Source organism: Vipera berus, assembly GCF_964194415.1.
Source record: "Vipera berus genome assembly, chromosome: 1".
Taxonomy (NCBI): domain Eukaryota; kingdom Metazoa; phylum Chordata; class Lepidosauria; order Squamata; family Viperidae; genus Vipera; species Vipera berus.
The window spans coordinates 27,699,890-27,715,036 of NC_138202.1; the positions used below are offsets into that span (position 1 = coordinate 27,699,890).

The 15,147-nt window shown below is 37.8% G+C and overlaps 1 protein-coding gene across 1 annotated transcript in view; it reads left to right on the forward strand.

Moving 5' to 3' along the window:
- DAAM1 (dishevelled associated activator of morphogenesis 1) overlaps positions 1-15,147 on the forward strand; it is a 170,795-nt gene that overhangs the window by 109,475 nt on the left and 46,173 nt on the right. The window contains exons 5-12 of the mRNA XM_081342790.1: positions 2,493-2,587; positions 4,209-4,542; positions 5,358-5,468; positions 7,167-7,270; positions 9,391-9,457; positions 10,051-10,168; positions 12,729-12,867; positions 13,420-13,478. Coding sequence (XP_081198916.1) covers positions 2,493-2,587; positions 4,209-4,542; positions 5,358-5,468; positions 7,167-7,270; positions 9,391-9,457; positions 10,051-10,168; positions 12,729-12,867; positions 13,420-13,478 — 1,027 coding nt within the window. The remainder of the gene's footprint in view (positions 1-2,492; positions 2,588-4,208; positions 4,543-5,357; positions 5,469-7,166; positions 7,271-9,390; positions 9,458-10,050; positions 10,169-12,728; positions 12,868-13,419; positions 13,479-15,147) is intronic.

The following is a 15,147-nucleotide window of genomic DNA, read 5'->3' on the forward strand; positions in this document are numbered from 1 at the left end:
GGAGCCATCCGGAGCTCAACCGGTAAACGGTTCCACAGATTAGGCGCACCCACAGAGAACACCCTCCCCCTGGGGGCCACCAGTCAGCACTCTCTGACTGGTGGCACCCTGAGGAGGCCCTCTCTGTGGGAGCGCACTGGGAGGAGGGAAGTTGATGCCGGCCGCAGGTGCTCCCTAAGGTACTCCGGACCCATGCCATGTAGGGCTTTAAAGGTCATTACCAGCACCTTGAATCTCACCCAGAAGGCAACTGGAAGCCAATGCAGCTCACGGAGCAGAGGTGTAACATGGGAGTATCGGGAGACCCCCAACACGACTCTCGCGGCTGCATTCTGCACCAGTTGGAGCCTCCGAGTGGTCCTCAAGGGCAGCCCCATGTAGAGAGCGTTGCAGTAGTCTAACCGAGAGGTCACGAGCGCATGAGTGACTGTACGCAAGGCATCCCGGTCTAGATAGGGCCGCAACTGGCGCACCAGGTGAACCTGCGTGAAGGCCCCCCTAGTCACAGTTACTATATGATCTTCTAAAGAAAGCTGTGAGTCTAGGAGGACTTCCAAGTTGCGGGCCCTATCTATGGGGGGTAATAACTCACCCCCCATAGTAAGAGATGGAATACTCTGAGTTTCCTGAGATGCCGGCACGCACAGCCACTCAGTCTTGTCAGGGTTGAGCCGAAGCCTGAATTTAGTAAGAGTTCCTTGATTAAAGAGACTCACATTAACTTTAAGGGAGCTAATTTTCAGATTGTTGAATGCTACCTAGTTATGCAACAGAAGTGAATGTTTAATAAAGCACCTGGAATTTTTATAGAGGGCTGCAGAGGCTTTCTTTCTAAATGCAGTACAATCTATTCAGCAGTTGTGAATTTCATATTGTGGTTATGTTGAGGATATGTGTGTGGGTATTTCTCCATGGTAAAGGCATGCATTTTAGAGATAATTGGAAATTTATGTTTCTCAGAGATGAGTGATATTCAGGTAGAATAATAAACACCCTGCAAATATTCACTAAATATTGCACTATTGCTCTCTAAAGTTGTAATTAAAGAAAATATTCCCCTGTTGAATTTTACCAATATGTTGCTGGCATAAAAGAATGATATCATTAGTTAAATAGGAGCAGGGTGGCTTGAGCAGTTAGGATGCTGGGTTGAAGGTTAGCAAGCCCGTTTTTTGAGACACGGGAGCTGCCATCTTTGCCCCAAGTCATGCCAGGGATATGAAAGGATCCTCCAAGGGCATTCCAGGACAATGGTGATGTCACTGGCTAATCCTTTCAACCCGGAAGCACCTGTGCAACATTGGTTAAATACTTCTGTGGGACAGCTTCCTCTTTTAATGTCTCATCGACAGTTGTCCAACTGCCTCACCAACTCAAAAATGGCTTTAGTGGAAATAAGAATATAGTATGTGTATTTTAAAATTTTATTATCATCAAATGGTTGAAACATCATTAAGAAAAGACTGGACAGCCATTTGTCTGAAATGCTATATAGGGTTTACTGCCTAAGCAGGGCGTTGGACTAGACCTCCAAGGTCCCTTCCAACATTTTATTATTATTATTATTATTATTATTATTATTATTATTATTATTATTATTATTATTATTATTATTATTATTATTATTTCTCTTGCTGGCATTTTTAATCCAGTCCACTAGAGTAATGGATCAGGAAGAATAAACTGGAAAGCTGGGCTTGCTATTCATTTAGGCAAAACCAGAAACACAACTCTAGAACAGGAAAATATTGCTCAATGTATGAAGAAAGTATCAATGAAGGAGAATATTTGCAGCTCAGGGTTGAAATGAGGGGTCCTTGGTGCTCTCTGAGTTTTCTTATTTTCTTGCATGAAACATCTGCAAGAAATAATGAAAGTCTCTGACTCATCCCCAACATCTTCTTCTGGGAACTTTTTTGGAGGGATAAAAGATTAGTTGTTCAGAAGAGAAAATCTACCATTAAAATATCAACTATAAAATGATGATCGGAGTTAAATATCATATAGCTTATCCAACGAGGGACTCTATTTATCCTGTTGCGAAATAACCTACAGAAGGGGCTTCTGATAGCCATTCTGAAGATCAGAAGAACCATTTTTAATTTATCTCATTTTACAAAAATAAAGAAAATGGGATATGAAAAGGAAAAACAGAAACAAGAAATGAAATATTAAAATGTTTCTCCTGAACTTGTGGTGTTTGTAGAGAGATATTTCATGCTCTTTGTCAGGCCCTGACTGTTTCTCCCTCCATAGTCCAGGTCCATAAACCTTTATGAGGGAGCTACTGACAGGAATTTTGTGAAGAGATCTTTTTGGCTGGCTGGCTTGGGTGCTGTATTGTGGTGGTAAATGGGTTCATCATGGCCATTTTGCTATTTCATTGTCACTGGTTGACAAACACTTTCAGCTCAGTTTATTTGTGGAAAGTACAGTAGATAAATAAACTATATTGAACAGGTGGCTGCTACTAATTTTCTGAACTTATGCAGAGAAAGTCATTGATTGCCTTGGAAAAAGAAGATGAAGAGGAACGAAACAAAACTATAGAGAGTTTGAAAACAGCACTAAGGACCAAACCTATGAGGTAATTTGATTTTTTGGTTGCTGTTGATGCTAGATAACTAAATTCTTTGCCTTTTCTTCTTTAGTATAAACATTCTTAAAATAATCTCTTCGTTGTAATACCAATCAGCTTTAATTTGCTGAGATGTGTTAACTTAATTCCTCTTACCACCCAGATGTTCAGAATCACAAATCCCATCTTTCCAGTAAAAATTCCCTCGCCTCTCTTTTCTGAAGTTTAGGGGTATTGCAATCAGTCACATTACAGAGCCATCATTTTCTTTATTCTGCATTATAAAAACCATCCTGCTTGGCTAGTGATGTTCTGTTCCAGCCTACGACCAGCCCTGTTTGTGTGTCGGGGACAACCCCTTTTTCCTTTTTACAGTCAACAGGCTGGAAAAACCCAACCAAATTTATTTACAGCTCAAACAAAAAAGCAACAAAATATTTCCTTCAATAAATAAATCAAAATATCAAACAAGAGTTAAACAGAAGTATCAAGAACAGACCAGGACACTTTCAGAATGTCTTCAAATGGTTGCCTTCAGCCCACACCTTCCCCTTTTATTATCAGTCCCACGAGATGGCTTCTCACTGCCTTCTCCTCCTCTCACTGGGTTGCCTCATTGATTTTCTCTGCTCTGCTCTGCTGGATTGCCTTCTGCTTCTAGCATCTCTGAACAGATACAGCTGTGATTCATCTAAGTCCGACACCTCGTGCTCACACAGCTGAGTCTTATGAGGAACATGACTGGAGGGGCCAGGCTGAGAGTCCTGCAGTGCATCAGAGCCTCCCTCTGACAACAAAGGCTCTCCAAACCCCTCCTCCTCCTCCTCCTCAGTTTCATCAGATTCAGCTGCTGGGACCACAGACTGACACTGAATCACAACAAATGAATGCTATCCTGCCAATAATAGGAATGTCTTGAATTTAGACCATACTATTAAAATTCAAATGTTTACAGCATTAAAAATTATTTTAAAGAATGGGGATTCAAATTCTATCCACAGACAAGTGGAGAAGGTTCATAGTAAATGTCTTCCATCAGAGAAAACATTGCAATGTTTATGCTGCCACCGAATAATCATCTTTCTTATACATACCTTCTGCATCTCTTAGCAGTGATCGGGCTGTTTAGACTTCGAATATTCAGTTTTGGGAAGTATGAAATGTTCAGAGATTTTTCTGTTCCAAACTCAAAAATGGTAAAGCCATCTTGAAACTGTTTTTTTTCTTTTTTCTAACAATATCCCCAGAAGCTACCAGAATATAGCAATAGCAGTTAGACTTCTATACTGCTTCATAATGTTTTACAGCCCTCTCTAAGCGGTTTACAGAGTCAGCATATTGCCCCCAACAATCTGGGTCCTCATTCCACCTCAGAAGGATGGAAGGCTGAGTCAACCTTGAGCCAGTCAGGATCGAACCCCTGGCAGTCAGCAGAATTAGCCTGCAATACTGCATTCTAACCACTGTACCACCACAGCTATCTTATCTATTTATGGGTAAGGAAATCTATTATCCTTACACTGAGAGATTGTTTTAATATATGTTTTAGGAATCCTTTGAAGTTAAACTAAATTACGAGTTTAAGAAAGTGATCTTCCTCTTTTGTGTTCCTTCATTTTTTTCCTGATAGGTTTGTAACTCGATTCATTGATCTGGATGGCTTGTCATGCATTCTGAACTTCCTGAAGAGCATGGACTATGAGACTGCGGAATCTCGAATCCATACCTCTCTCATTGGGTGCATCAAAGCCCTGATGAACAACTCTCTTGGGAGAGCCCATGTCCTGGCCCACTCAGAGAGTATTAATGTAATTGCTCAGAGTCTGAGCACTGAAAACATTAAGACTAAGGTGGCAGTGCTAGAAATCATGGGCGCTGTGTGCCTGGTTCCTGGGGGTCACAAAAAGGTACTAGAGGCCATGGTGCACTACCAAAAATATGCCAGTGAACGGACTCGCTTTCAGGTATGGAGCATCAAATTACTTCTTAAATGGAATGATTATTTTTAATACTCCACAGTATAAGCATTTATTTTTGTTCCAAACAAAGATGCAGTAGCCCTTGAGGTCATTTAATCTCAAACATAACCACTACCATGTTGAGTAAAAACACAATGACATGCTCACCCAACCTGCTGGCTCCCTCCGTGGATTACAAAAATTGTCCAACACAATTGGGTCCTGTGATGGCTTTTTAAGAAGGGGGTGGAACACTCTCCTGAAGCATTGACAGGGCTACCCCTCTCTCAAGGATGAATTCACCATAAATGGGCCCAACTACAGATTATCTTCTGGGAGGACTTAGCCATATAGAAGTGACATCAGCCTACCTCACAGCCCCAGGAATCTTCTCTGTAAAAATTATTCTCCTTTTCCCCAGAAATTGCTTTCTTGTGTACAAATTGAGGCAAATCTAAGTTACATAAATCAATTAAACTTTACTTCTTTAAGTCTCTTTATCCTTGGCAGTGATCAACATCAGAGTTTTATGCCCTGAATTTAATTAATACCAACTACATGATACTATATTTTATTGGTAAGTGGGTCATTTGCTTAGTTTTACACAGCCATAGGAAGCTACCTTAAGTTACCCATAGATCTACTATGTGGATATGTGTATGAGAATGTGTGAAAGAGTGAAAAAGAGGAAAATATACTTTTTATCTTTTAACAAAAAAAATTAAAATGAGACTAATTTTGATTGAATTTTGTTCTTCTCCTTTACAAAATTGTACCATTAGTACCATTACAAAATTGATCAAAAACATTTTAATTTGCAGACATTAATAAATGATTTGGATAGAAGTACAGGACGATACCGAGATGAAGTAAGCCTCAAGACAGCCATTATGTCTTTTATCAATGCTGTTCTAAGCCAAGGAGCTGGAGTGGTAAGTTCAAAAGCTACAGATGGGAGCTTCATAACATTGATTGGGTCACTGTCTTGTGTTTGAACAAGTATTCTAGAAACAGTAGCTAAAATCATCTCAATGGGATATCTTGCATCCTACTGGCAGCCATAACACAATAGGTTTCGATAGGGCAGATATGGGATACAGGTACTCCTATTTTCATAGGATAATGGAATGATTTCTCACTAATTAGTAAAGACCTTAGGTCACCTTGATAATTTACCTAAGAAAGGTAGAGGAACTGTGAAAAGTACACAAAAGAATTGTTTTGCACATTCCAGGTTCAAGAGGACAATCAGAATATTTTGGCAAAGGCCTTTTCCCCATCCCAGTTTCTTGAAAGACCAGAACAGAAAGATGCCTGGGAAACACAAGTTATCCTTTAAGAAAAGGATGCTTCCCAGGCATCTTTTTGTCCTGCTTGAAACACAGACACTCACCTTCTCACCCTGGCCAAAATAAAAATAATATCCTATGTGCAGTGGATTCAGCCAGTTCGCACCACTTTGGCAGAACCGGTAGCTAATTTTTTGTTGCCCAGGCCCAGAATGGACTTCCAGAAGTGGCATCCACGCAGAGAACTGGTTGTTCTCATATTTGAATCCCACCACTGCCTATGTGCATAATTTGCCTACCACTGAATTAAGATTCTTCTAGTGTTAAAGAACTTAGTGCCTCCAGCTATGATGGATAACTGTCATAGCTTCTTTTAAATTATTGATGTTGGAGACCAGTAGGCAGTGGTTTTTTTGTAAAAGAAAAAGGTGCAGGAACTCACACATGTCATACAACCCGCCTTGCCTACCCTACAAGGTTCCATCCAAAAAAGGTGCCGGAACTCCATTCTGAGCGTTCTATGAGAAAAAAAGCCCTGCCAGTAGGAATTAATGCCCATAATATTTAAAGAGTAGATTTGTATTCCCCTAATATAAACCCACATTTTTCCTCTTTTTCTATTTCTTATTGTCACCATCAGACTGTTTAGGAAAGAGATATAAGCTGTACCTCTGTTTCTCTTGCTTGATTTGTTTTTGACGTCAGTGAAATCAACAAAAAGTAAATCTGATGGAAGAGACTTAAGATGATGAACCCCATTTTCTTGCCTGCCTGAATCCTGATGTTTGTGCAACTTCATCCCTCTTGTCCTATCCCAGTGTTACTGGAACTCCGTAATTTCCAGAAAGTTTCCTAATCTACATGTTTTGTGACTGCTATTCATCTGTTGCATGGGTCCCCATCTTTCTTTTTTACTTCTTTGATAAAACAAGGGCAGTGCTATGGCTCAGTGGTCAAGACACTGGGCTTATCAGCTGGAAAGCTGATAGAAAGCCAAGAACCCAGGTTCGAAACCCAATCACCGCATGTCAGGAGAACCTCCTGTTACTCACCCCAGCTCCAGCCAACCTAACAATTCAAAACCATGCAAGTAGATAAGTAGGTACTGCTTTGGTGAGAAAGTTACTGCATTCTGCATTTTCATGCTGGCCGCTTGATTACAGAAGCCTCTCTCAGACAACACAGGCTCCCTCTGCTGAGAATCCAAGATGAGTAGTGTGCCCTTGAGTCAGTCACAACTGGACAGGGGAAACCTTTAAACCTTTAATGGTGAAACAACTGTACTATTATTCTAACAGGAACCATTTTGAAAGATTGCCATCTTCTTTTCCTCTTTTCCAGGAAAGTCTGGACTTCAGACTCCACCTGAGATATGAATTCCTCATGCTTGGAATTCAGCCTGTAATTGACAAATTAAGAGAACATGAAAATTCCACATTAGATAGGTAAGTAAGTATGTGATTTGTAATGTTGTTTAAAATACCTTATCTGCCTTCTTATTCATTCTCCCTGGATTTTATGTTAAAGGAAATGGATAGTACATTTTTACCTATCCTAATGTAAAGAAACTGCTCTAAAATTATGAATTTTTCCTAAGCTAGGTGGAATTCTATGACACTAAGCCAGGATTTAATGCACAGGAACCTCTGCAAGTTCCAGTAAACCTTAGATCTGAGTGCTCTCCCCCTTCTCTAACTGCTTCACAAGTAGGAAAATTCCTGCCAAGCTTAGTTTTATCTTTCTTCATCCCAGACTTATTGTGGTTTGTTAAGTAACTAGCAAAACTACTCAGGTTTGGTTATTGGCTTGTTTTCCAATTGGCTGGCCTTTGTTTAACTCATGATGCCTAATTCATGCTAATGATAACCAAATACCAGGAAGATGAAATTGATTTTTTTTTCTTTTGGCTTAATCAGAAGAGAAGAGAATGAAGTATGCATGGTTGCACAGGTTTTGCACATAACGCTCAATTCTGACTTAATGTTACATTCAGGTCTAGTGAAAATTATCATGAAAGCTTTTAACTGCTTTAAAAGTTAAATAGTTCATGAACAACTATTTACAGCAAACAACTAAATCTCAGTCCCATTTCAGAATTCATTGCTGCCTTAGCACTTAAAATGACCCATTCTCTTGGGGAGAATCAATCATGTCGATATTTTATTCCCCTCCCCCTTTTATTTGAAGCTAGTGGTTCCTCCTTCAACTGTAACATCTACCTGTCTTGTGCTTTCTTATCATTTTGAGTGCAAAATAGGTGTCACATTTTTTAAACAATCAAAATAAATCCTGAACGCTGTTATTCAAAACCTAAGACGAATAAATAAAGCTCTGGCCGGTGTTAGGTGGCTCCAACAACTTGCATCATTGCCTCATCTTTTAAAAAATAAATGCAGTCCCAGACCACCAACAGTTTATCCACCCCTGATATAAATCCCAACCATGGAGCCAGCCACTCCGCTTGGCACCCATAGAAAATATTCTTTCTACCCAATTGTCTGAGTCCCTCTGAAATATGAACACAGGTAGTTCTTGACGTACGACCATATTGAGCCCCAAATTTCTGTTGCTAAATGAGACATTTGTTAAGTGAATTTTGTCCCATTTTACGACCTTTCTTGCCACAGTTGTTAAGTGATTCACTAAGTTAGTGACAAAGTCGTTAACTGAATCTGGTTTCCCCGTTGACTTTGCTTGTCAGAAGGTCGCAAAAAGTGATCACATGACCCCAGGACACTGCAACTGTCATAACTATGAACCAGTTAAGTGTCTGAATTTTTGTGATCACATGACCATGGGGATACTGCAGTGTGACAAATGGCCATAAATCACTTTTTCCAGTGTTGTTGTAACTTTGAACAGTCACTAAACGAACTGTTGCAAGCCGAGGAGTGCCTGTACAGCCCCTTTAGAACTAGGATGATAAACAAAGAATGACATTGTGGAGAGTCAGCTGAACAGATGGAATTCTGAAGGTGGCTGGTTCTTGTGCTTACTTTCCTGTTTTTAAATCTGAGAAAGAATTGGGTCTCTCTAAAGTTGAGGACAAATACATTTGTATTACAGCTACCGGTAGTCCTCGATTTATGACCAGTCACTTAGCAACCACTTATAATTACAAAGGACCTGCCCAGGGCTATTTACAACCTGGATTCGAAGTCCTGATGGCCACTGCCTAGTGATTGATAATGGTTTTTGCTGGAAACTGCATTTATTTATTTGTTTCCAGTTTTCAGCAACAATAGACCCATTGCAAACAATGGATTCACTTACCAACTGCAGCGTTTGTTTTACAACCACCACATTCACTTAATGACTGCCATTAAAAAGGTTGTAAAATTGAGCATGGTCACATGGTGGCCTGCTTAACAACTAGCATAACATGCAACCATATTTCTGGGTTCAGTTATAATTGTAAGTCAAGGACTAACTGTATAAACTCTTCTGAATGAAATGTTATTAAATGTCCTGCCTCTACTAAATGTAGTGGGATGTTCTTGCCAAACCTATTAGCAAAATTGCTTCAGTAAGGGATTACCCTAAATTGCCTCTTCTCTCCCTCCAGGCATTTAGATTTTTTTGAAATGCTCCGAAATGAAGATGAGTTGGAGTTTGCCAAAAGATTTGAACTGGTATGTATATTTTGCTACATTTGGATTGAGTAAAAAAAATATATTCTGGCCAAGAAAGGATCATTGTTAAGAACTGAATCATATCTCAGCCATTTTACAATTATCCTTAAACACTTGCCCAAAATGATTAAGTTACATTTTAATTATAACTTTCAGGAGATTGCTTTTCTTCCTCCCCTATTCCATCTTTGCCCAACTTTCATATAAATGATTCACCCTGATCTTTCCTTTTTCATAGCTGTGGGCTATTTTTCAGTAAGTAGCAAGATTTTCAAAGATTTTAAAGTGTTGTATGTTCTGCTACCGTACATCAGAGATAATCACTTTTTTGATCAGACTGACCTATTGGATATGTGCAAAATCTTGTTAAGGACTGTCAAGTTCCTCTTTATATATTGACATTTTGCCAATTTTATTCATTGATTTTTACATTTCTTATTACACATTCACCTATGTATAGCAAAGTCCAGCTTAAATAAAAGTTGATTGGAAGCAAAAAGCAATTAGAGGTAGCAACTTTGCCTGGAGGAATGATTATGTGTGAAAATACTAATCTTAATCTCAATTGTTTTGCCCCATCAAAATAACCAAAGGTTCATATAGATACAAAAAGTGCAACCCAGATGTTTGAGCTCACAAGAAAGAGATTGACTCATACAGAAGCCTACCCACATTTTATGTCTATACTTCACCACTGCCTCCAAATGCCCTGTGAGTACAAAAAGTAACTTTAGGATTTTATTGATATTCATAGTAGATATTTTGGAATTGAAGTGCATGGTTTGAAATGCAAGCTTCCTTTGAACAGTTAGAAATGCTAAAACTTTAATATGTCCTATTATAGGGGTACGGTATATTATTACAGTCAATGTGCTATTATTGTACAGAAGCAATGAGAGTTGCAGTCTATGCATCTTAGTAATTTTGGAGTACATATGGGTGAATGGATGGATGGATAAATGAAGAGAGAGCTAAATAGAGTGAAAGAGAGAGGACATGTTAAAAGAGTGATAAATTGGTTGGTTGGTTGGTTGGCATGGGGGCAATTGCCTAAATAAACTAGGAATTAAATCTTTAAGGATAACTTTAGCTCAAACCAGATAGTACTTTCCAGTCTTCATTGCATTGCTGGAGAAGACTTGCAAAGGACAGATTGGATTTACATCATTAAAAAAAGCAAATACCACCAAATGTTAAAAATGGAGGAAAAGATGTATAAGTGCAAAGGAATCTGCTGTATGAAAGATTTTCTCAGTTATATCCAGTTCTTCGGGATTAGCTTGTACTTTCATAAAATCCCATGAAATTGGAAGAGGTCAAGTCCACTTCTCTATGTAGAGCAGGGCTCTCAGTTAACATATCCTCCTTACATAGCCATCATGTTTCTTTTTCAAAAAAAAGTAGTTCATATAATTGCTGGTCAAATTTTGTATGCTAATTATCTACATGGAAACCTTCCTCTTTGAGTCATACATTTTATTTATTTTATTTATTTTAATTCCATTTATATCCCGCCCTTCTCCTAAGACTCAGGGCGGCTTACAAGCTTAGCAGTAGCCTTCATTCTATGTATATGCCTGCTTATTAGGGCTTTCACACACACACACACCCCAAGCGGCATTATTACAAAGTCAGCTTATTGCCCCCAACAATCTGGGTCCTCATTTTACCTACCTCGGAAGGATGGAAGGCTGAGTCAACCTTGAGCCTGGTGGGATGCGAACCTGCACTAATTGCAGGCAGCTGGTGTTACTTAAGGAGGCATTAGCCCACTGCTCCACCTTGATCATTATATATCGTGTGCTCATAAATGTCTTGATTCAGCTGTGCTCATAAATGTCTTGACAAAACACTGCTTTCTAGAAAGTCCTATCACATTCAGCTTCGAAATGTTTATTGCACCAATTGCCTACATTTGTTGTTACTCAACTACACAGATGTATGTAAGTATTTCCCTCCACTGGAAAGGCATTCTGAAGGATAAGATTTTGACCTTCTGTCAAAAGCATTCGCTTAAGGGCTGCACCCTGATATGTTTTACATAGTTGAACTTTCAAAGATTTGTTGCATATCAAATATGGAGAAGTATCTGTTGAAAATATCAACCTTGTCCTTACCGACAATGATTTCTTCCCATCTGCTCTCCCTTTGAAAATGGCTGTATAATTCTATTCTTGCCAGGCATATCTGAGTACAGTAATCTCTTGGTTACTATCTCCTAGCATTGAGCTTTATCCTTCTCTTTCTTACAGAAATTATTTGAATAATTTTGAACTGCACTATTAATATGTGAGGATTATAATTATATTTGTTAACAGTTGTCCTAATATCTTCTAACAACAATAATTTGTCATTATATTCAAAAAAATGCAAGAGTAGTATACGGTTCATTTTGTAAAAGATTATCTAGGCATTTTCCAATTTCAGGGCATCAAATCTAATATTTGCTTTCCATCATATTCACCAATGCTGTTTTGCAAGGCTTATAATCAAATTTGCCTCTTGTAAAAGTATGCAAAAGTGACATTATATATATTCCACCCTTTATGCAATATCCCAAACACCAATATTTATATTGATAAATGACTCATAAGTACAAAGGGGTGAAATTTGTGTAATTCACTTTTGCATGTTTTTATTCGTAATTCACAGATATATTATTCATCCATTTCTTGGAGGAGGGGGATTTGCAGATTATGAGTTAAATTGCATAATATGTTATTTTCTTTCAAAAATACTGCACATATTTTATAAATACACTTGGATACTGTGACACAGTATTAAAAAAAATTAAAATAAGATATTGTGTTCCTAGGTATATAGTCATCTAATAAAACCATGTCACATTTCTCAATTTTTTCTTCAAAGATTAATTTCTCAGGCTTCTTTATTTTTAACAAAACATCACATCATTTGCAACTGGCTATTTCTGTCAACATCCTTCAGTATTTGCTTACTCTGAGGGGAAAAAAGGATATCAATTCAGACTGTTAGAGAACCAAAGTGACTAATTCATTAAGCCCAGTTTTGGGAGCATGCTTAAAATATCCTTTTTATTAGGAAGAAAGAGCACCTCTTAGGTGGGGCTCCGATATATAATGATCAAGGTTAGGAAAAGCAGTTTTCTGCTGACCACAACCTATAGCAACTATTTCACCACTGAAGCACCATTTCCTGTAAAAAGCATCTGGGAATGGAGATTTGTTTAAATTGACATATGCTTCCTTTTCCCACCCTTCACATTCATTCACAGTTTTTGTCTCCCTTTTAGATAAGAGAAACGGCAACACCGTCCAGTACTGGTTACTGCTGGATCGTATTATACAACAAATAGTTATTCAAAATGATAAAGGGCAGGACCCTGACTCAACACCCCTGGAGAACTTTAATATCAAAAATGTTGTCCGAATGTAAGGGCCTTCCTTTATTTCTGCAGTGAATGATTATTTTTTTAACCTTGCATGTCTTCTCTATTTCATATGAGTGGGTTGCTTATTTATTCTGGTTTTTGAATTAGCCCTAAACAAATCTACACAATCTGGAAATAGTGACAGAACTTCTTAATATCTGGAATATCTATTTAATGAAGTTATCTATATCGCCAATAACTTCACCCCCAAAAGAAATATTTTGATGTACATTCCATAGCATTGTGATACTCTGAGCAAAGGCTGGAGAATATTCTGCCTAATAAATTGTATGTAAAAAGAATTTCTCTTTGAAAAAACTGTCAATATTTTATAAGCATTCATTAATGTTATTCAAAATAGCAATATGTAAACAAAATGACTTGCCACTGTAAACTGTTTTGTGGTAAAAAAAAAACTGAACAAGTTTAAATACTAATTGAGCAAGTACAGTTGCAATTTTCTAGGTTTTCCATAGATTTCATCTTGGCGTCTTGTCTTTGCTAATCATGTGGTGCTTATATTTATTAGAAATTAATTTCTTTTTCCCCCTAGGCTGGTTAATGAAAATGAAGTGAAACAATGGAAAGAACAAGCAGAAAAAATGAGAAAAGGTAAATGATAAAAGTAGAGAGCCTCACCTTAAGAGGACTTTAGCTTGTTAGGACTGAAGAAAAAATTCTACTTGAGGTTTTGTAGATTCAGTGGCAGTTGATGACAGCAATATGAGCTCACTCAGATTAAGGCAACATCTGGAATGCCATGGTTGTAGAGGGAAATGACATCATAGAAGCGAAAAGGTTACGGCCTGGATTCAGTTTAAATGTGTGGGGAGAGAATACAGAGGTTAGGTGATTAATCTGAACTTTAAACACTATAACAGACATGTCAAATTCGTGATGTCACGTGACATCACAAGACGTATCTGGATTATTTTGCCATTGCCGGCAATGGGGTGGGCGTGGCTTCCGGATGACGTGTCCGGCCTGCAGGCGGGCAGTTTGACATCCCTGCACTATAAGAAAGTGGTACAAAATCTAAACCTGCAGTAGAAAAGAAAGAAGGGGAGAGCTTCTGACATGGGATTTTCCACACTTTATTAATTTATAAATTGGTACAGTTTGGCCTTTAACCAGATAATTTGCTATACAGTTATCAACTTACATTTTCTTTCACAGAAACATCTTTTGTGTGAGTGGAAATGGAAGTAATCCATCTGGTTTGGTTTTCTGTTTTTTTAACAAAGAGGACTAAATTTTAGGAGCAATACAGTAGTATAGTATTTCACTATAGACTTGTGTTTGTTTGTGTTTTCCTATGAATGGTTCTTTTCCGTGGAGGACAATAAAAGCTACATGTTTAATAGAGGAAAGGAAATACAGTGAAGGCCTGTCTTAGTAGATTTTAGATGCAGTGAACAAAATAGCCCTTCAAAATAGTGAACAGATATAGTGCAGCCAAAGTAGTCTGCATGATTTACATAAATTAAAGTTATATACAACAACTTGATGTAATTTGCTCCATTTTTATAATTATGAAAATAACATAAACTTGGTCAGTTTGGACTAATTGACAGTAAGACATATAAATGTCTAATTGATGCTGATTTGCTTCACTTAATTTTTATTTGTAATTGAGGCAACCCATTTTGCTGCTGAATAACTTTTGTTATTGGGACATTTTTTCCTAATATCCATGCAAAATCTACTTGTAATTTAATTTAAATTAATTTATTTATAAATCCATTGATTCTTACCCTATTGTATGTCCTTGAACAATTCTGTCAAGTTTTCTACCTGACAACCATGCGTGACTGAAGTGGTAGATATATAACTAAATAAATAAGACAGTTGTCCTCTATCTTTCTGCAGCCTTCTCTTGTCCAGGCTAAACATATGCAATGTTTTCAGCTATTTCTCCTAAGTTTTTCCTCCCAAGCCCTTATTATCTTGGTTGTTGTCCTCTGGACTTATTTTTAAAATGCACAAAACTTGACACTATATTGTAGGTGCAGTATGACCAGCTTAGAATTCAAAGGAATTTAAGGATGATTAATAAACTATTTTCCGTAAGGAAATTTCTCTATGCATTTAATGGGATAGAAAGAAATGGACAAGAAGTGCTTTTTCAGTCATATATTAATCTTTTAAGAACAAAGGAAATTGCCTTTATACTGGGTCAGACTATTTCATTACCTAGCATAGTATGGTTCTCTTGAATTTTTATCTGTTCCACACAGAGGATTTTCCAGCTCCTTGCTACGTAATTGTTTTTTATATGAAA